The 22,579-nt window shown below is 46.6% G+C and overlaps 2 protein-coding genes across 2 annotated transcripts in view; one reads left to right on the top strand and one right to left on the bottom strand.

Annotated features, from left to right (window-relative positions):
* Nucleotides 1-22,579, top strand: part of CLSTN2 (calsyntenin 2) — a 597,917-nt gene that overhangs the window by 94,223 nt on the left and 481,115 nt on the right. The window lies entirely within an intron of this gene.
* LOC136794300 (condensin complex subunit 3-like) overlaps nt 1-22,579 on the bottom strand; it is a 37,497-nt gene that overhangs the window by 13,276 nt on the left and 1,642 nt on the right. The window contains 1 exon segment of the mRNA XM_067035322.1: nt 21,297-21,365. Within this exon segment, the coding sequence (XP_066891423.1) occupies nt 21,297-21,365 (69 nt within the window).

The raw sequence follows: 22,579 nt of genomic DNA, 5'->3' as shown, positions 1-22,579 counted from the left end.
GCTGCTCTGGGCCCAGAGCAAAGCACAAATAGGTGGGAGGACCCTTTGACCTCCTTCTCCCCCTACCGCAGACAAAAGGAGGGTGTTGCCCCCGGACATATTGCATGGGGCTTGTCCTGAAAATTATGTCTGTGCAAAATGAACAGGCTTGCTGGGAAGAACAGGCTCATAAATATACTCAGGGGAAAATTAATTCATTAAAAATATATTTCCCATGTAGTCTTTTTATGAGTCTGACTCAAATTTATTCTTATTCTCTTGCTCTGTCTTTGCTTCCACCAAACCTAGGTTCCAGGGCCAGTAAGTACCACTTCTGGGTGGTCCACAGCGGGTACAGGGTGGCAGAAATGTGGGCACGCCTTCCTGCTTCCTGTCAGCTGGGCATCAGGCATGGTGCAGAGTCCACAGTGGCCCAGGGCCCAGGACCCAGGACCTGGCTTCCCGCCCCGCTTCCGCTCTTTGCCATCTGCATGACCTTGGGCGAGTCGCTTGGTCTCCTTGCCCCTCAAATTCCCCATTTACCAAATTGAAGGTAACAAAATACTCCTCTGGGTTTGTTTTCGAGAAATGAGTTGGTGTGTAAGCAAAGTGAAAAGCGCTGTAAGAGATGAGAGAGACAGACTCGCCCTTGACAGAGAGCGAGGACACTGGAGTCAGATGGGTCCGGTGGAATCCGGCTTCAATACTTATCACCCAGTCAGCCAGCATGAGTCCCTTTACCTCTCTGAGCCTCGGTTTCTTTATTTGTAAAATTGGAATCATGACCCCTACTTTAGAGAGTTGTTTCAATATTAGAAAAGAAATAGGAGGCCTGGCACATAGTAGATAGTATAGAAAAATTATGCTATGCTCTGGGACACAGCTTAAGAGGACACTGCGGCTGCACAGACCTCCTGTGTAGACCAAAGGGACATAGCATGGTGGCAGGGTCAACCTAACTGCATCAAGGACCAGGTTCTCAAAGGTAATGACTTCACAGTGATAACCAAAGCAGCTTTATTTTTTAAATAATTTATTTATTTACTTATTTTGAACTGTTTGGCCTCTCCACACGGCATGCAGGATCTTAGTTCCCCCACCAGAGATCGAACCCGCATCCCCTGCAGTGGAAGCGCGGAGTTGCAACCACTGGACCGCCAGGGAAGTCCCCAAAGCAGCTTTATTGAACACCCACCTTGGGCCAGCTGCTGGGCTTTGGAGAAGAGCCTTCCCCTTCTGTTGTAACTTCCCTGGGGTGCCAGCCATGACATCCCCAGCCCCATTCCAGTGGTGCATTTATCTGTCTTCTCCAGAGGCCATGAGCACATTCTTAAAGTGCATGCCAAACACCTGATAATTTAGTGTGGGAGCAGAGAAATAAACACAAATACCGCAAGCGTCCTTCACTCAGCACCGACACTACGAATGAACCGGGCAACCATCGGTTTAATGAACAGTTGAGTAGACTGAAAAAAAAAAGAGAGGCAGAATATTCTTCAGGGTTCCTGGGATCTTAGGTGAGCCAGGAAATAACTGAAATGCTGTTTTATGTCTGTGAAAAATTACTTTTTGTGTGTGAGCATGTGCATAACTGAGTGAAAGGCTGTTTTACTAGGGAGAGGGTCCATAGCACTCTTCATATTCTTAAAGGGCTGAAGATCAAAAGGTTACAGCCTATTAATCTACTGAGTCATTTTAATTTATTTTTTAGACAGGGGGAGGTGGAAATAATTAGTTGTATCATAATATATGGGAGAAAATGTCTCTCATTAACCTTTTAATAGCTTGAAAGGGTACAAACTTTCAAGACCTCACCGTTGGACGTTTTCAATTAATGTTGAGTAAATTTGCATTTTGTAAATGTGATCAAATGTGTATGACGCTATATTTGAAACATTTCGAGACTCTGACAGAAAGTACAAAGCCAGAACATGGAGGTTAATGCTGATAATCTCAAGTCAACTCTCTGTTTGTTTTAGAGATGGCTTTGCAATGCATAGAAATTAATAAGTAATTTTCTTGGTGACAGCCTGAGGCAACTGAATTAATGCTTAAATCCAAGTCTATGCAGTATGGAAAGGAGCAAATGATTTTTACAGAAGTTGTCTCTAGCAGTAGGGGAGAGGGAGGTACTATGGGGGAGCATCTAATGAGAATTCTCATATTTTAGTCATTAACCTAGAATCGGGATGTCACCATCCTGTCAGAGAAAGAGGAAATAAAAATCCCAGAGGCCACAGGAGTCTTGAATGCCAAATTGGAATCAAAGTTTGAAATGGGGCTTGTCCTCTCTGCAGAGGTACTCTGTGCTGTTTCCTTGGGAATGATCCCCTTCCTGCCATAAGGCATTCCACGTGGGTAGTATGCCCGCAAATGCTGACCCCAGGGGGCTTGCAGATTTAGGGGAGCCTGCCCTGCCTTCCTCTCCTTTATCAGAACGTCTCCTTCAGCTGGAATTCCAGCTTCTGGAAATCCAAGAGAGTGAGAAGCGTGGAGGAAGGTCAGGGGGAATTTTTTGGAGTTTGATATCCACTGATATCAGTCAACTTTTTTTTCCTGCAACCTCTTCATTCAATAATTCATTTATTCTGGGGGAGAGACTTGAAGTCAAATAAATCTAGATCCAAATGCACATTTCTCATCCACAGAGTGGGAATTGTAATGCCTACTTCACAGGGTGGCCATTAGGTATATTAATAAAGCAAAGCCCAGGTACCTGATGGGTCTACAATGGTAGTTCGGACTGAAGCATTGTTATCCTATTCAGGGCAAGAGGCAATCTATCCACACACACGGTCTATCCAAACACCTTGGGCTTTGGGAGCCCCGTTCTTGTCCCTCTTATGCCCTTAGTGGCCTTTCGGGACATTTTATGGGAAGTTCTGGGAGCCTACCCTTACCTGGTTTAGGGATGATTGACACCCAAAGGACATTGTTTTCTGCCTAATCATACATATTGGAATTTTTCTGAAAACGTTTTCCTAGGGAGTTTTAAATTCTGGACAGCTGGGATGCTAGCTAGTCCTATGGTCTATGTCAGCTAAGGAATTTTTACCAAAGCTCTACCTCCTTTGGAATTCGGATTCATCCCAAGACTGGAAGAGGGCTTGGAGATCCCAGTGGTACCTTGTCAAGGGAATCACTGAGTACCTAGGATGGCCTATTAGTTGGAATGTCCTCAGTGTACTGTAAGTTTTTTGTGAACTATACAGGGTGATAGGAAACAGATGACTGCGAGAGCCTCTTGGGTGGTCTTCCAACCCCACCCCGCCCCTCCCAGTCATTCCCAACACAGCGGCCCTGTGAACATAGAAGAAACAGAGCATGGTGAGAGGGTGGACTTTGGAGTCGGGGTTTGAGTCCCAGCTCTAAGTCCTACTAGTTGTGAGAAATTGCTCCATCTTGGATAATAATAATACCTGCATCCCAGGGCTGTTATGCAGATTAAATGAGAGGCTCCACCACCCTCTGCCTGCCTTCCCAACCTCATTCTGAGCTCCCTGGGTTCCAGTCATGCTTGTTTCCTCTTCATCCCTGGGAAGTACCATCTTACGACAGCGCTTTTCTGCTTTGTGCATCTTCTCCCCAGCTCACCTCTCCAGTTGCGTGGGTGCCACGTGCTGCTTTTACATCTTTCACATCTCAGCTGGAAGGCACCTGCTCTGAGCACCAGCGCTGGACCAGGCCCCCTGTCCTATGCCCACAAAGTAGCCAGTTCTTTGGCCTCAGGGCGTTCATCACCACTTGTAATTATAGGTTTGTGTTTTTATTGGATTAAAATCTGTCTCTCCCAGTAAACTGGGAGCTCTGCAAAGCTGGGGACCGCTTCATTTGCCTGTTTTCTTTCCCACTGCCTGGCCTGGGATTTGACACCAACTAGATGTTGGATAGTATCTGGTGAATGAGTGGCTGAACATTTATCTTCTGAAGCCCTGGCAAGCACATACATTCCACTAGTGTTTTGTTTCACTTTTCAGAATGGTTTCCATTCCTCCATTCCATTACAGGCAGACCTCTTTTTATTGCATTTCACTTTATTGCATTTCTCGGATACTGCTGCTTTTTTTTTTTTTTTTTTTTTAACAAATGGAAGATTTTGTGGCAATTCTGCGTCGAGCAAGTCTATCGGCACCATTTTTCCAACAACATTAGCTCACTTCATGTCTCTGTGTTGCCTTTTGGTAATTCTCACAATATTTCAAATTTTTTCATGGTTATTATACTTGTATGGTAATCTGTGATCGATGATTTTGGATTTTACTACTGCGACTTGCTGAAGGCTCAGATGATGGTTAGCATTGTTTAGCGGTAAAGTACTTTTAATCAAGGCATGTGCATTTTTTTTTAGACACACTTAATACTTCAGTATAGTGTAAATATAACTCTTATGTGCACTGGGGAGCCAAACCATTCACATGATTTGCTTTATGGAAATATTCACTTTATTGCAGTGGTCTGGAACCGAACCCGCAGTATCTCTCAGGTATGCTTGATCTAAAACATTTCCAGCCCAGCCCCAAATCCATAGAATGATTTATGCTGCTTTTAATTAGAACCGGCTCTGAGACAGCTTGGCTCAAGTCTAGAAGAATCCCATGACCTTGTCAAGTGTTTGCCCTGAAGATTCAGATGGCATTGTACACCTGTACCTTTCCTTGTTGATACACCTGTTTGAAGTAAGTGGGAATTAATGATATCCTGGGGAACATATCATAATACAGATATGTAAGTAAAAAGTCCAGCCTACTGTACAGCACAGGGAACTCTACCCAATACTCTCTAATGACCTATATGGGAAAAGAATCTAAAAAAGAGTGGATATATGTATATGTATAACTGATTCACTTTGCTGTACGGCAGAAACTAACATAACATTGTAAATCACTATACTCCAAAAAAAACTAATTAAAAAAAATGTCCAAATCTGGGCACAACTAAGACGTTTGGAAATGTTTGGATTTTCACTTTCAGAGTCTACTTTCCTTCCCCCTTGTGCATGAAGTGGACATAGTATTAGTGTCCAAATCACAGCATCGCATTGAATGCTCTGCCTACTCCCATTATTCTTGTCCCTTCAGTGAGGATGCTAGATCTGTTTTTATAGGAGGTTGAGCATCAGATAAAATGCAAGACATTCTGTTACTCATCAGAATGTTTCCAACATTTAGCACGTTGTCATTAATTTTGACCTGCATTTTAGTTCATATTTATTTACAGATGGTAGTATATTTAATCAAGTTCTTGAACATTATGTACACTGTTAGAGGTAAAGAGCGATAATACTTTTTATATTAAAATGTGTGTGATAACTGTAAAGAAGTACAAATTACAGAAAATAAAAATATAAAGGAAATAAGTCTTACATAATCCTACACCCTAAGATAATTACAGTTTGCATTTTAGAGTGTATAATTTTAGTCTTTTCTCTGTGTCATAGGTATATATTTATATACCAATTTGGAATCATACAGTACATGCAATTTTGTAACATCCTTTTTCTGAAAATAAATACATTGACACATTTTAACAATCTTAATGATTATTTTCAAACTTTTAAAGAACTTTTCGAGGCTGGAAAATGTCACACAGATATGACAAGAAACACACCACTGTTATAAACCTTCATGTACAGTTCCCCAGGTTCGACACTTTTGATGCATCTGCCATGGAGGTATTTTTAAGGACCTCTTAAGCATCATATGTCTTTTATCAATACGTGAGCCTGGATCTCTAAAAGACAAGGGCTTATCATTAAATACATATCCACAGTGTCATTATCTCACCTAAAAATGAATAGTAATTTCTTATCAGCATGAAATATGCAGTCACTGTTCAGATTTCCCCGATTGGCTTATAAAAGATTTTTACAGTTTGTTTGAATAAGGTTCAAATAAAGTCCATAAACTGCAATTGGCTGATAACGTCTCAGAAGTGTGTTTTAATTTAAAAGTCTCCCTGCGTGTGCACGCACGCACGCACACACACTTTTTTTTCTTGCAGTTTATATGTTAATTTTTTTCTATAGAGTTTCCCATGGTCTGAAATTATGTCCCTGTGGTATCTTTATAACACGTTCCTCTCTCCTCTGTATTTCCGGTAAATTGATAGTTAGCTCTAGAACTTTGCTAGGTTCTGGTTTGCAGTTTTGGCAAGGTGACTTCACGTGGTGTAGCGTATTTCCATCAGATGGTATGTAATATCTGATTGTCCTTACTTTTGTGGCATTGGTAGTCATTAATGATTATTGCCTAAGTAATTATTTCACTGGGACCTGTGGAATAGTGATATTCCAAGTTTCTCGTTCCTTCTGTACTTTTTAGCTGAAAGACTTTTATTAAGATAAACTTCCCTTCATTAACTGTTGGGCAGATTTCAAACTAAGGAGTTGGTTCCTTAATCTTTCTTACTTGAAGATAACTAAGGTGTGTTTTGTGTTCTGTGAAAACATGGATTGAAGCACATTTGATGTGCTTTTCAGTAATTATTCAGATAATAATGTTTCAGTTAACATTATTATTGATATTCAAATTGACCCATCTGTGGTCAGTGGAAGCCTCTTTAGGCCGGCCCCGGCATTCTCTGAGACACAATTCCGTAGTCTTTGATGACATCCGTGCTCTCTGTCGTGGCAGAAACATACACAGGCTGCACATGGCTCCTCTTGTTCATCTCCCGCCCCAGACCTAGAATTAACCATTTCTCTAAGGGGTCTTTGTTCCTTTCACTGAAAAATGTTTTTTAGGTAGTAGGGGTGCCATTGCTGCTGGGTTTTTCATTGTTTCTAGTCTTTTCATTAGCTAGAGCTTGGGAAAATGTATCCGGTTAAGCTATATGAAATTGTCATGTTATAGGTTAAAGTGATCCAATATTGGCAATTTCACGTGGGTTAACCTGTTTTTAGAGAAAACACGTTATGAGCTCAAACGGATCTGTTCCAGTGAGTTTGTCTTTACTTTACTTCATTGATCCTGACAATCTGAGCCACTTGTCCCTAGATATCTGGTGAGGCCAGTTCATACTGCTCTTCTTCTCTTAAGGGTTTCTGGGCTAGTGTTGATTTGGAACTTCATTCATTCATTCATTGTGTAATAGATGCAAGTCTGTCCCTTGAATCCACCATACTTTATTTAATCCATTTCCTTTTCCTGAATACTTTGATTCCATTTGTTCTCTTTGTAAATGTGGCTGCGGTGAACATATTTGAATATAAATCTTTCGTGTGTATTTCTGATGATGTCCTTAAGATGAATTCTTGGAATGTGGAATTTTGAGGCCAAGGGGCTTTGGGGTGCATTTTGCCAACTTGCTTTTGTCTCCTGCTTCCACCACTGTTCACTGTTAGGTTTTTGGTCAAAGTCTTCATTCCTAGTCACATGGATCTTTCTAGTTTGTATGTCCATCATTTGCACGTTAATACTTGTGTTATTAGTACTGACAGTATGAAACACATGTGGAACTATTTGTAAATAAATTAGAGTTTTTAGTTTATAACCATGCATGATATTCCTATAGCTAATTCAGATTTAGAGCCTGTGTTAAAAACACTATTGATTTCTTTCTCCGCAACAATGCCCTATATCTCTCCCCTGCCACCAGGTTATTTGTGGGGCTGAAAACAACTTGAGGACTGGGATTCTAAGTTCTGGGGGAGAAATCCATTTGATACGTGTAAATGTATATTATGTGTGTGTGTGTGTGTGTGTGTGTGTGTGTGTGTGTGTGTGTGTGTATGAAGTATTAATAAATGCATATGCATTTTATAAAGTAATTTATTAAATAAGTAGGAACAGATAAACACTATGAATTAGATTAAAAGACAACAGTAACAACTTTTAAGTGTCAAAAATGTCAAACTCTGCCTAAGTTATTTTGAGTTAGATAAATTGGAAACTTTTCCTTCTTTTACTTTAAGCAGTTTTCAGAAATCGAAGCGCCAGCATTCAATATCCCTTTGTACAAAACAATTCACTGTTTGTCTCCTGTCAGCCAGGCATTGTAGGTGAGCTTGTACATACACTTCATACCATTGCTTACTGAGCTGCTCAAGCTACCAGATTTTGAGCTCCCCTGGTCAGTTTCTCCCGTGCCTTTTGCACATCAGCTGTTTCTCCGTAGCTGCGCCTTCCCTTCCTCATCCCCTTTGGTGTCTTATGCGTTGCCCTCCTGCACGCAGCTGAGGCAGTCCTGGCCCTGCAGCTGACTGCAGCCCTCGAGCTGTGTGCGTCCTAACTTCTCTGTGTCACTTATTATAGAAACACACTGTAAGTTTTAGTCGACACCCTTGGGTGCCAATGTGCAAAGAAAGGAACATCCTGAACCTTTTCAAGTTGCCAGACCATGCCTTGCATATGTTAAATGGAGTCAGCTTATTCGACAGAACCGTTACAAGGTGTGTTATACACAGGACGGGATTTCCACCCCTGGTATCATTCTCACATGCTGTTTCTGTGCCCGGGACGTGCAAAGAGGAGGGCCAGTGACTAATGTCGACCTTCTCGTGAGTGTTAGTATTCCTCTCTGAGCAGCCTGATCCGACCTCATCCAGATGCTGCCAGGGGTCTGAATGTTTTATTCAGCGCTGGTGTCTCTTCCCATGGGCAAAAAGAGAGTTCGAGTGGACAAGCAATTTGAAGAGATTAAAGAAAACGGACCGCTTCTTTAGAAATGTGCTTTTACTTCTCTTTTCGTTTGAACCCAGTGGCAAGAGGAAAAGAGTGAAGTCTTGCCTGTTGCTAAGGCAGCGAGGGTGACGGTCCCGTTGGAGGGGAGAGAGTATTTTTCATGATTACAAGGTGGAGTGTGTGGGATCTGGCTGTTAGGCAGGCCCAGCCATGAATCAGTGATATCTAGCATGACGGGGGGATGAGGGAAGAAGATGGCGCTTTGACATCCAAATCCTGTTGCCAGTAGCAGTGATAAATGAGGAACTCAGCACCCTCCAGATCAGGCGGCCCTCGTGGAGAAGAGGCAATGTAATAAAGATTGGAGATACCTTTCCCCTGTGCCTCGGTGAGCTCTCCATACGATATATGACCCCTGATATTTATCATGTTAAATCCAGAGAGCAGTGGGGAGACGTAACAGCTCATTTTTATCATCTTGAGATAGACAAGGTGTGGTCGTGACTTTAATTAACCGACTCCAAGCAAGTGTATTTAGAATCTCCTCCCGAGGCCGTGTAAGTGCTGTCTGTGAGAGTAACTTGGCCACGTAGAGCTAGCTCCTGGCTGACGTGACCATCTGCTCTGCACGAGGGACCCTTTGGTTCATGTACACAGAGTCCATTTTCCGGAAACCAGAGGGGTCAGCAGAAGAAGATTCTAGGCAGGCTATGGTCTCTTGTCTGGGAAGTCTGGAGCCAACAAGAGAATTCAGCACCATCTTAGACAAGATCTTTGTAGAGGACGGTCCCAGAGGAAATGGAGTTTTCCTTTTACACATTGTGGGGAGGGGCAGGTGGTGCAGGAGGAAAGATGGGAAGCCGGGTCTTGTCAGAGGTTTCATCACGTGTGTGTCCAAGGCTCTTCCGCCCCTGGCCTGGCCTCTTTCCAGCCATCCCCTTTCAGTGCTTACATTCTGCCCAAATTCCTTGCAAAGCCTCAGCCTCTCTTGCTTCCACACTTTTGTACACGTCATTCCCTCTGTCTGAACGGTGTTTCCCCACCTTCCAGATCTGATGATTTCCTACAAAGTTTTTAAGGCATTTCTGTGTCACCTGAGACCATCAGAGTGATTGCTTCTCTCTACTCACCAGGCAAGAACCTGCAGGGCGGCACAGGTCCTGTCTGCCTGGGTCTTTACTGTGTCTCAGTATCCCAAGCATAGATTGTGCAGCGGGGGAGAGAGAAACCTTTGCTGAAGTAGGGAGATGGGCTGAGCTGTTTTCAGTCATGATTCCTCCTGCTCCATCACACCCTCGTCCTGAGTCTTTATTTTACTTTAATATAAAAGCCTTTATTGAAATAGAATTCACAAGTCATAGAATTCACCCATTTAAAGAGTGTTATAAAGCGATTTTTAGTATATTCGCCGACTTGTGCAACCATCACCGCAATCAATTTTAGAACATTTTCATCAACAAAACCCCATGCATATTAGCAGTCAATACACAGTTCAGCTCATTTGATTCGTTATGCATTTGAAACCAAAGAGAAACCCTGTACCCATGAGCAGCCTCCCTGTGACTTCCCCAACCTCCCTCTTCCCCAGCCCTCTGCAATCGCTAACCTACTTTCTTTATGGACTTGCCTATTCTGGCAGTTTCGGAAAAATTGAATCGTACAATCGTGGCCTTTTGTGTCTGGTTTCTTTCATTGAAGCGCAGCGTCATTCAGGTGCATCTGTGCTGAGGGATGTCTCAGTACTTCATTTCTTTTTACTGCCCAGTAACATTCCATCGTGTGGATGTACCACCTTTTATTTTTCTGTTCATCGGCCGATGGATCCCAGCCCCGATTCTTTTTTTTTTTTTTTTTTTTTGCGGTACGCGGGCCTCTCACTGCTGTGGCCTCTCCCATTGCGGAACACAGGCTCTAGACGCGCAGGCTCAGTGGCCATGGCTCACGGGCCCAGCCGCTCCGCGGCATGTGGGATCTTCCCGGCCCGGGGCACGAACCCGTGTCCCCTGCATCGGCAGGCGGACTCTCAACCACTGCGCCACCAGGGAAGCCCACCAGCCCCGATTCTTAACGACAGCTCTGGCGTCGCCTCCTCCAGAAGACCTCCCCTGGCTCACATCTGTCACAGATTTGGGACGGTTCCCTTTCTGCACCTACCACTCGAGTATGACACTGTCAGAGCCAGGGCTCGACTGTCATTTTTGCATCCTTGGAACTTGGCAACTGGCCTAGCTTGGTGTTGCCACCTCCAGCTATCCCTTCTGGGTGATTTTTTGCACATCTTCATACCCTCTGTGTTATTTATGTTGAGAGATTTATAAAAGAAAAGAAAAGGCAAGAACATTTGGTAAACATCGTGTTGCTTCCATCCAGAATTTTAGCATCATGTTATATTTTTCCTTCAAGTCACTTTGTCTCTCCTTAAAAAACAAGGATTTGAAACTCTTAATACTTTATATCCCCTTTGATCATCAATCTTGGCCGTACTCCTTCCTCTCTTTCCCCTTTACCTTCCAGAGGAAACACCATCCTGTTAGTTTTGTGTATCTTTACAGTTATATACATGTAGTCATGAAAAATATCAGTAGTCCTCTTTGGGGTATGTTTTAAGTTTTCTGTAAACGATGCCACAAAATGCATATTGAGTCTACAACATTCTTTTCATTTCAGCTGATCTCTCTGTGTTGATATGTAGATTAGTAGTTCATACTTTCTAACAGCCATGTAATATTCCACCTGGGCTTTTCATTTACATAATGTTTTCTTTTAACTAACTCACTTCTTATGGAAATTAATTTAAGAAGGAAACTGTGTCACCCCTATAAATGGAAAATGATTATTGCTTGCCTTAAATAATGTTACAAGGAAATAAAGAAAAGTATGGCTATTAAAATTGAAGTATAAAGCATAAAAAATTGACCAGAAGGATACGGTTGCCATGATGACTGAGGGCAGACAGGAGGGCGGGGAATAAAGCTAAGAATCATGATCTAAAGGGAGGTACATTTATCTGAAATATTAGCATTGTTTATTTAAGTGGAAAGCTGATCGAGCTTGCCTTAAATATTGATATGAGGAAATTAAAAGTATACATGGCTATTAAAATGAAAATAATACCCTCCAGGGTAACCCCTTGCTGTCAACTCGTATGCCACGGTTGTACTGGAACATACTTTGGGAAATCCAGCTTGGTTCAGAGTTAAATGATTGAATGAATGAACACATCCGAGAATGAGTGGTCTGCAGTGGAATTTCGGGCATCGTGCCCAGAACCCAGGGGTGATCTGTGGTGAGACTGAAGACTTCCTCAAGCCCGGTCTGCACACAGAGTGGCCCTCAGACTTGGCCAGCGTCCTGCTAACCAGAATGACAGCCGGCCCAGCATAGCACTCACAGGGGCCAGCACTGTTGCGCGTGCTTCTCATACAGTAACTTATTTCTCACAACAACCCTATCAGATGGATACGCTTATGATCCTCCTCGTTGTACAAATAAGGAAACTGAGGCAAAGAGAGGTTAAATATCAACAGATCGCCTAGGGTCCCACAGCTAGTGAGTCGGAGAACTGGCTGGGAACGTGGGGAGGGTGACTTTGGGCTCCGGATCCTTCCCCCTGCTGTGTGAGCCCCTCCTCTGGGGGTGGTCCTGTGTTCAAGGCCTCAGCGTAGGCTGGAGAGGGAACCGGCAAACTCAGCGTCCACTCCTACTGAGGCCATAGCCCTGCAGCTGTGTGAGGTGCCTCCCTCCAGCCCCACCACACCCAGGGGCCGAGGCCAGACTCAGACCCTGCCCGCGGCTCCAGAGAGAGAGTCTTGCCCTCTCGTCTCCTGGTCTCCGGCGCCACCTGGTTCAGCGCCTCTGTTCCCTCCTAGTCTGACCGGCTGTATCTCTCTGGCCGGCACTGATGAGCGCCAACTGTGTGGTCCTTGCAGACTCCTGGGGAAGCCCAGGCAGGTGGCACTGGCTGGAACTCGAGTGTGAGCCAGAGAAACAATCAAAGGGACCTGGCATTACGGGGAGAGCAGGGAGTTAACTCGGGCTCAGGCACGAAAGGCGTCTCCATGGAGGACAAGGTGACCAGCACGCCCTGCAGAGGGCCAGCCCCAAAGAGGAATAAATCGCCTTCAACTCGCCCCTCTCTGGGTGGCCTCTGACTGACTTCTTTGTCTTCCTAAAGGCCGTTGCCAAGGAAATCCTGAAATTTCACAGTAAAACCAAGAAAACCATCTTTTAAGGCGAGTTTTCTAATCCCAGGTACATAAAATCAAAGTGTGATAAACAGTTTTAGCCTCTCCTTTTAACCAGCAATTATAATCTCCAGACTAGATTGATTATTTCCAGAAGGAGGGACCAGAACCAGCCCTTTATCCAATGCTTGTAGGTTCTACATGTTTTACCTTTGCTATCTTATTTTGGCTTCTTAGTCTCTCTGAGCTGGGGAAGCCCTTACCTCCCTGAAGGGGAGGATACTGTGTGCAGGGGGGCCAGGTGAGGGGTCCGGGGCACCGAGTTAGGAGATGCTGGCGCTGGGCACGGTCTCTGTGGCTCCAAAGCTTCCTGTCGACTGTATCGCTTTGGGGGGAGTGCAGTAGGGTCCCAAGGGGCTGAACGTGAACTTGAAAGAGTCGGGGAAAGGGGAGGTGGGCTGTGCCCCAGTGCAAAGCCTCAAGACAGTGGTGACCCTAGTGACCCTGGGACAGGGTACCACTCGCTTGGCATGCTCCAGGCTTAATCACTCTCACCTGTGGTTCCATCGCCTCCTACAGCTGTATGATGTACCGAATCTTGTACTAAATATGTCAAGGGCCGCCGGTGGGAGGGAGCAGCCAGATTGAAGAGAGTGGAAGGTCACACAGTTCAGCGGGAAGGAACTCGGTAGAAGCAGCACACGGGCTCGAGGGCTAAAAACCAGGCTGTGATTAAGGGTCTGCAGGGCTTCCCTGGTGGCGCAGTGGTTGGAAGTCCGCCTGCCGATGCAGGGGATACGGGTTCGTGCCCCGGTCCGGGAGGATCCCGCGTGCCGCGGAGCGGCTGGGCCCGTGAGCCATGGCCGCTGAGCCTGCGCGTCTGGAGCCTGTGCTCCGCAGCGGGAGAGGCCACAGCGGTGAGAGGCCGGCCTAGCACAAAAAAAAAAAAAAAAAAAAAAAAGGGTCTGCAGCGAGGCCACCGGCCCAGTGCTGGGCCCACACACTCTCTCCTTTTATCTGAACCCAAAGCACGGGACCTTGTTAATCCCCTCCTGTCCCTTCAGGCCCGTCTCCACCTTCTCTGTCCTGTCCTGTGCCCCGGGGGGCTAATCTCTGGAGGCTTCCTCCAAGCTTCCTTCCCTCTTGCTTCTCGCTGAGTTTGACCAGAAGGAGTCACCTGCTTTTAACTTACCCGGGTTTCGATGTCCCCACTGGGGACACAAACAATCTACAATGTGTAGAATAACAGTCTGTACCTCAGAGTTTTGAGGACTAAATGAGATCACCTGTATGAACTGTTAGCGCAGCAAGTGACACATGGTAAACTCTCAACTTTACTACTTTCGCAGTCTTACACTTCACCTGGGACAATTCAGCAAAGGCCTTTGAGTCTCTGTTCTCACCTGTGAATGGATGCTCACAGCATCTCCCCACACCTGCCGTGCGGGTTGAGCAGGACACAGAGGCCCACTTGGAGGGATTAACTGAAGGGAGTTAAGGAAGGGACTCTTTACTAGATGAGCCATATGGAACTGCCAGGGATCGGACCGTTTTTCACCTACAGACACAGCAGTTTCACGTGGTTCCAAAAAGTGTGGGCAGTGTTAAAGGGGTGACTCTATTAAGGGAGACTGAAGCGCCCAGGCCTGGCCACATGGCAGCCGTTAGCGCCCAGGCCGCTGGGGCAGGGGGAGAGAGGTTAGCAGGAGCGGCAACTGGGCCCTGCCCAGACCTGTGGCTGCAGAGACAGGATGGTCTGCAGCAGCTGAGACCCTCTGTAGGCGAGCTGGGGACACACTGGGACCGATGGAGAGAGCCAGAGGAACGAACACCCCAGCCTGTCACACCTCCCGACATTTCTGTTTTCTCCTGGTGCCTTCCTTTGGTTAAACCCAACCAGACAGACAGCAAGGGAGCGTGGATGAAGCAGACTGTAGACATCAGCCTCCCAGACATGGAGGAGAGCTGGAGAATAAGTCTGTAGGGACGAGAGGGGTGTCACCAGCTCCCATGCTTTTGGCTCAGATGAGGGCCCCGCAGTGGGCCTGGTGTGTGTGGCTGCTTCCTTGTCATCCTTACTGTTTCTGCTGTTGAGGGATTTGAAGGCCAAGCAGGGGTGAAGAGGGACGCAAAGGTTCAGTAACATCAAAGAAAGAAACACGGCACTGGACCAACCACAAGAAAAGCACCCACAGAGGGGCCTTCGGAGACTCTTCTGGATCCCCTGGCTGGGACTCAAGGCCAAGCTTGGCAGGAAACACGGCATCTGATTCCCACTCAAAGTCCAGGCCAGGCTGATGGTGTAAACAGCCTCAAGGTCTTTGGTAGAACCCAGCTTTAAATGGCAAATTGCTCCAAGGGAGAGGCTGTCGGGAGAAGCCATCAGTTTTAGGACCTATTCAACTTGCACAAGTTTGCAGACCTTCAGGACTTTTTCTGATGAATGAAAAACAGCTAGACCTGGATGAAATATCACAGACTTCTATGAAGCCCCATTATAGTTCACAATCCGTGCTCAGCATGGCCGCTGCTCATCTTTCTAAAAGCGCTCTCATCGCTCATCCATACCCCACCCGCACGCTTGCTGGGCCCTGCCCAAAAGGCAGGGGAAGAGGGGGGAGCAGTGGGCCATCTGCAGGCCACGGGGGCCAAGAGGAGGCCTCATTCACACTTGTGTTTCTCCATCTGTGCTCTTAGGTCCGGCTCTCCACTTCCTGCAAGGACTATGTGATCATCTCCGGAGAACAGGCATGTGGCATCACCAGGGAAGCTTCAAAATAGTACTGAGGCCCAGGTCTCACCTCATTTACATCAGAGATCGTGATGTCATTGGTCTGGAGTGTGGCCTGGGTTCTGGGACTGTTGTAGAAACTCCCCAGGTGACTCCAGTGTGTACCCAGCACGAGGGTCATGGCCTTCAAGCAGAGAGGCTCTTGAGCTGCCCCAGAATCCCCAGGAGGACTTGGAAACACAGATTGTGGCACCCCAGCCCCAGAGCTGCAGGCGCAATAAATAGGTCCGATGTGGAGACTGAAAATGTATGTTTCTCTTAAGTTCCCAGGCAATGCTGATGCTGCTTGTCTGGGGACCACACTCTGGAACCCCTGCCTTAGTGGAAACTGAGGCTCAGAGAGTTTAAATGATTTGCTTGAGGTCAAATGACCCTCAGTGGAGAGAGAACTGAAGTCTGTTTATCCCCGTCCAGGCTTGCCTGGTTGAACCTGGTGCAGAAGGCTGATATTTTCTTCAGATATTTCTGGTATCAAGTTATCACAGAAAGCCAAACCTGCTCCCACCCCATTCTAGGTTTATTCTTTTAAGTCTGTGTTTGTTAGACTTGCCAGGTCAGAAGAATCCCACGATGGGCGGGGGAAAGCACGTGTTTAAAATATTTATTTCTAACCAGCCGAATCTCCCACCGCCACGAAGTGGGTTTGGCAATACCCCCTAAGGGAAGCATTGGCCTCCCTGAGCTTCTCTTCTGAAGTGCAGCCTTCTCCTCCTGTTTGGAAGATCCTTGGCTTGTGCTTGGAGCCCAGCAAACCTGAGTTCAAAGCACAGCTTGCCAATGTGCAGGTTGTATGGCCTTGGACATGTTACCTAACCTCTCTGAGCTCACTTTCCTTCTCTGACAGCCCCACTCCTGCACAGTGAGGATCTGGGGAGGAGTAAATAGCATGCCCTGGGTGTGAGCACAGCACGTCGTTTCTCCCTTCCCTAGGCTGTGTGGTAAGGACAGACATAGCTGCCATCAGGAAAACATAGCCAACCATGGGTCTGCAGGAGTGAGCACAGACCCTTCCTATGGGTGGAGCTGGCAGTCAGGGCTCCCAGAGCATCCATGTGGGCTCCCAGAGCATCCATGTGAGCTCCCTGTCCCTCCTGGGTGCAGGGAGGATGGGACCTGCCCACGAGCCCAGCCCTCCCAGTCGGCAGCCCCGCTGTGCCCTCGCTGTGCCTCTGCCGTCCTCTGGGCTCTGGGTGGGAGACAGTTTCATGCCCCTGACTCCGCACCCTGGTGATGGATGTGTGTCAGTGACCTGGGCTCCTCGGCCACCGTTGGCACACACGATGATGTAGCTGAATTTGTATACACCGTAAACTTTCTTCGAGGAAAGCAATCTAGTTCCAATTCTGGTTCTCCGGAGTTACTGGTTTGTACAGAAGATAAGCTGGCTGGTCAGCTGGCCGGGGACAGAGGTCAGGGCCACGGTGACTCTCTCACTAGCTTTCACTGGGCATGATAAACAGAAGTGTGTGGCCAGTGCCGAGAGCACCGGCCGCCTCCCGAGTGGTGGGAAAGGCCTTAAGGGATGGGGCGGGTGTGAGGCCAGCTCAGAGCTGCTCACAACAGCGGCTCCACGGGGAGGAGTCCCTCCTGGCTGGCCCTCTGTCTCTGTCGGCCCCACTCTCCATCACCCATCTCTCCTCTTCCCTTCCTCCCTCACGGTCTGTCTGCCTCCATTCCTGCCCCTCTGAGCCCCACGGCTTTGGGGAAGCAGTTAGCTCACCTCTGTGAGCCTCAGCTTCTTCATCTGTGAAATGGACTCAATAATCCTTGTCTCAGAGGGCTGTGGCAGGATAGAGTGAGATGATTACTGTCAAGTGCTTGGGCAGAGTCAGGGTTAATGCACGTGAGGAACCTCTCTGTCACTGGCAACCCCTCTTGGGTGATTGAATGCCTTGTCTGTAGACACAGATTTACTAACTGTCTGCTTGGAAGGAGGCTTGGGCCTGACCCCAGTGGGTGACCACAGTTGGTTCTCAGGCAGCTCAGTCTGGCTGGGGGTTCCCAGCACACAGGACAAGGTGGTGAGTGACCACAGGGGACTGGTGGTGACCAACAGTGCCACAGAGCTCATGGGAGGGAGAGTTCCTTGGGGACCCGTATAGTCAGGGAATGCTTCCTGGAGGAAGTGAGGGTGAGCTGGGCCTTTATGTAGAAAATACACTTACGGTTACCCGGGGGTAAGGGGGGGTGCAGGGAGGGAAGAACTGGGAGATTGGGACTGACATATACACACTGCTATATATAAAATAGGTAACTAGTAAGGACCTACTGTGTAGCACAGGGAACTCTACTCAATGCTCTGTAATGGCCTATATGGGAAAAGACTCTAAAAAAGAGTGGATACATGTATATGTATAACTGATTCACTTTGCTGTACGGCAGAAACTGACACAACATTGTAAATCAATTCTACTCCAATAAAAATTATATATAAAAAAAAGAACGGGCCAGATTCAGGGAGGGTGAGCCAAGTAAGGAGGCCAGGCATATATTAAGTGCCCTCCCTATGCCAAGAGCTTTACACTATCCTTTTAAGTTCTTACTTTAAGCCAAGAAATAGGCATGCTTTTCCCTCCTTGACAGATACTGAGACATCAGGCAAAACAAGAGATAAGGGATTACACCCCAGCGGTCGGGTAAGGAAAGTAAGATGCACAAATCCAAGGCTGTGTAGCCAGTAAGTGGTGCGAATGACTTTCAAAACTAGATCTGGGGCTTCCCTGGTGGCGCAGTGGTTGAGAATCCGCCTGCCGATGCAGGGGACATGGGTTCGTGCCCCGGTCCGGGAGGATCCCACATGCCGCGGAGCGGCTGGGCCCGTGAGCCATGGCCGCTGAGCCTGCGCGTCCGGAGCCTGCGCTCCGCAACTGGAGAGGCCGCAACAGCGAGAGGCCCGCGTACCGCAAAAAAAAAAAAAAAAAAAACTAGATCTGTCTGACCCCACAGACTCTGCCGTAACCTCCTCTCACACCACTGACACCCACATGCCCCTGTCTCTGCCAGAGGCCCCTACCTGGTACCAGAGAAGGAGACAAAAGCACACCCTCTTGACTAGTAGACTAGTAAGTAGGGTGCGAGTGGGTCTGTCTGTAGGAGACCCTGCACTCTGTGTGTGTGTGTGTGTGTGTGTGTGTGTGTGTGTGTGTGTTCTTCATGGACAAATTTATTAGCAGAGGTTGATTCACTGAGCACTCTGCCGTGTATTAAGTGTGTGTCGACTACTGTTGACTCCCGATCAAGGACAGCCCTGACTAGGGAGGAGGGCGCTTAGGAGGAAAACTTAAAGCTGATGTCACGAGGGACACTCCTTCTCTTCCATCCTGCAGCCACCAAGGCAGCTTTCCCTCGCACGATTATCAGGGGCTAAGCTCCGCCTGAATTTCGTTTCCACCCAACTTCTCAGAAACCTGGCTATTTCTGGAACACACCTGGGAAACGCCTGTAGGTTTATGGACTGTTGTTTCTGAACTTGACAGAAAAATTGGCTTGATTTTGTTGAAGGTTTTCTGTTTTATTAATGTTGGGTTTTCCCTCTAGATAGGAAGGCAGCTCAGTGATGTGTAAACCTCCATTTTCATCTTTTTTTTTTTTTTTTTCTCTCAGAATTTCATTCCACTTCATCACCTGCTGCCTCCTATCTAAGGCCTCCCAGAGATGGATGGCAGTGTCCAGAAACCATTTTCTTACTCTTCTTATCTTGTTTGCTTAAACCCTGGCTCGGATGGGCTTTCCTCTCCCTTGAGCAGGCCCTGGATGTTCACCTGATTTCAAGCCACCATAATCGTACGGCAAACAAGTTCTGTGTATCTTTCCAGATTGCAGCATTTAAGCAGGTCTTTGGAAGTAGAAAAGGGCATGTGTTCCAGAGACAAAGCTTGGTGGAGGAAGAAGAGCTTAGATTTCAGAATCGCCTAGCTGTGTTTAAACCTCAGTTTTGCCCCTTACTAGTGGTGAGACCCTGGACAAGTTAACCTACAATCTTTTGGCTGAGCCGCGTGGCATGTGGGACCTTAGTTCCCCGAGCGGTGATCAAACCCGAGCCCCCTGCGCTGGCAGCGTCGAGTCAACCACTGGACCACTAGGAAAGTCCCTAGCCTACCTCCTTAAACCTTGGTTCCCGTGTATGCGATAAGGAAATAAAAATGCTTGCCTGCAGGCTCGTGGAGGGGGTTAAAAAGGGGTGAAACGAAAGCATCCAGCGCAGTACCCAGCACGTAGTAGATATTCAGTAAATGATGCCTTTTTCCTTCTGACACCTCAGACAAGAAAACAAAACATGTCCTGGTTTAGTGCTAATCTTAGGAAGGTGGTAACGAGTAGGAGGAAACATCTCATTTCAGCACCCTGTGAATCAGTCTCCCGGTCTGCCCGGTGTCTAGAGCTGTCCTTGGCACGATAAAGTAGAAAAGAAGAAGGAAACAAGGGCCCCCGCTCAAAGGAGTTGAGTTGGGGCTGTGAGATACGCGGAAGTGAAATAGCTGGGGTGCCTCTCATGCCGATGCCCTCAGGAGCAGATGTGCATGGGAGGAGGCCGAACTGGAGAGTGCCGATGGCTTTGGGCTGAATTTGGATGCGGGGAGGGAGTCTAGGATGGAGGGGCGTTCTGGGAAATAAGATGCTGGCTTGCTGGGGTTGGGTGTCAGGCCACAGTGGGGAGGGCCTGTCAGTAAGGCAGGAGGGTATAGAATGAGCACTGCAACAAGTGGCTAGAGTGAGCCATCGTGGATCCTTTATTTTTATTTTTGCAATTTTTATTTATTGAAACATTTTTTCCTTTTATTGAAGGATAGTTGATTTACAATGTTGCGTGAGCTTCTGGTGTACAGCAGAGTGATTTGGTTACACATATATATTCATGTTCTTTTTCATAATCTTTTCCATTATGGTTTATTACAGGATATTGAATACAGTTCCCTGTGCTAGACAGTAGGGCTTTATTGTTTATTTTATATATAGTAGTTTGTATCTGCTAATCCCCCAATCCTAATTTATCTTTCCTCCACCCCCTTTCTCCTTTGATAACAATAAATTTGTTTTCTATGTCTGTGAGTCTGTTTCTGTTTCATAAATAAGTTCATTTGTGTCATATTTTAGATTCCACGTGTAGGCGATGTCACATGGTATTTGTCTTTCTCTTTCTGACTTACTGCAGGAGTATGATAATCTCTAGGCCCATCCATGTTGCTGCAAGTGGCGTATTTCATTCTTTTTTCTGACTGAGTAGTACTCCATTACCACATCTTCTTTTCTTTATCCATTTGCTTGTTGATGGACATTTACGTTGCTTCTATGTGTTGGTTCTTGTGCTAATGTGCTTCTATGAACATTGAGGTGCAAGTACCTTTTGGAATTAGAGCTTTCTCTGGATATATGCCCAGTATTGTGGGTTCTTGAGGTAGGAAATGACATGGTTACATTCAGTGTTATAGCCTCAGCATCGAGCCAAATGCCTCATACACAGTAGGTGCTCAATCAATAGTTGTGGACTGCTTGTTGGATGAATGTCTGGCTGGACGACCAAGGCTCAGCTTGAGCATCACCTCCTCCAGGAAGCCTCTCCTAACCCTGCCAACCCCGCCTCTGCCTGCGGGGCCCCTGTGCACTCTCTGTTGTAGACCATGACCCACCCGGTTGGCCTTGTCATTCTCTGGTCTGTCATCCCCACTGGACTCCAGTCTTCCTGAGGACAGGACCATGTTCTGTATCCTCAGCCTGGCTCACGGAACACGTGGGTTGGATCAATGCCCACAGACATGGTTGGAACGATAGGGTGCAGCTCCTGAATGAGGACTGAGAGAGAGAGAGAGAGTTTGCAGAACTCAGAGGCCCTTAAGGGCTACAGATTGGACTGTTTAACTGCAGTGTAATTCTGGTCACCAAACTGTGGGCCGAAACCCAAATAAGCGTGGAATAGGTCATATTTGGAGAAATTGAGGCTACTTAGTAAGAAACTATTTGGAAAAAAGTGTGAACTATTTTGTAGCATTGGACAGTGCTGGGTTCCTAGAACAGTGCCTTGGAAATCACTTAGGGAAATGCTGTTGTTTTATGGATGGTGAAAGAATGACAACAATGCCCAAGATCACTTGGCTTGAACTTGAAGGGCAGGGTGGGACCCAGTATCCTGACTCTTGAATCATCCTTGCTAGAATCCCTACCTCATGCCAGAGCCTCTTCCTGGAACAGGGGGTTTCTGTGCCCTCCCCACTCAGCAGCTTCGATAGCAATTTCTCCAGGACATATCAGCCTGCTCATCTCCATACCAAGTGCTTTACATGCATTGGCTCATGGAATCCTCACCTGTCCGTGAGACAGGTATCACAATCTCCATTTCACAGGGGAGGAAATCAAAGCCCAGAGCAGTGACGTGGGCCATCCAAGGCCACTTAGCTGTAACCGGTGTGGTGCTGAGATTTGAACCAAGTGTTCCTGACTTCTGAATTAATGCCATTCTAGCGGTGCCATGTTGAAAAGAATTGCTCAAAGCAGCACACATGCAGGAGCCACATGGGAGCATTTGCAACAGCATCTGTTTCATAGCTGAGCAGATCAAGCTAGAAAGAAATGGGTACTTTTCATGCCCTCCTCAGCCTTCCCTGACAGTAGCAATGTCTTTTCTTCCTAGATCCCTTTGGTCACTGATGCCATCAAACTGAATTTTTTAGCAGAGAAATGTTACATCCCAGGAATTGATTTTCTTGCATAATATTTCTAGAAAAGTTAATTGTCTCATTAGTCATATTTGCATTCTCTTTTAATTGCATCTTGAGAGCCAATATATGCATTTTTCTCCTATGTTATAGTTCTCACTTTAACAACCTTTTAACAAAGCAGAGATCAGAGCACATGAAGAATACTTGCTTTCTTAAAATACTCCACCTTCCAAAAATGTAGGGCCCAACTTTCACTGCAGCTGTAAGCTAATTATGATACAAAATATGGATCACAACTAATTATCAGGATCTGACCTTATTTTGAAGCCATAGATTCCCATAAACTAGGTT

The sequence above is a fragment of the Kogia breviceps genome, chromosome 5, assembly GCF_026419965.1.
Source record: "Kogia breviceps isolate mKogBre1 chromosome 5, mKogBre1 haplotype 1, whole genome shotgun sequence".
Classification (NCBI taxonomy): domain Eukaryota; kingdom Metazoa; phylum Chordata; class Mammalia; order Artiodactyla; family Physeteridae; genus Kogia; species Kogia breviceps.
Note: the sequence above shows the minus strand (reverse complement) of the source record. Positions and strands in the feature narration are given on the sequence as shown.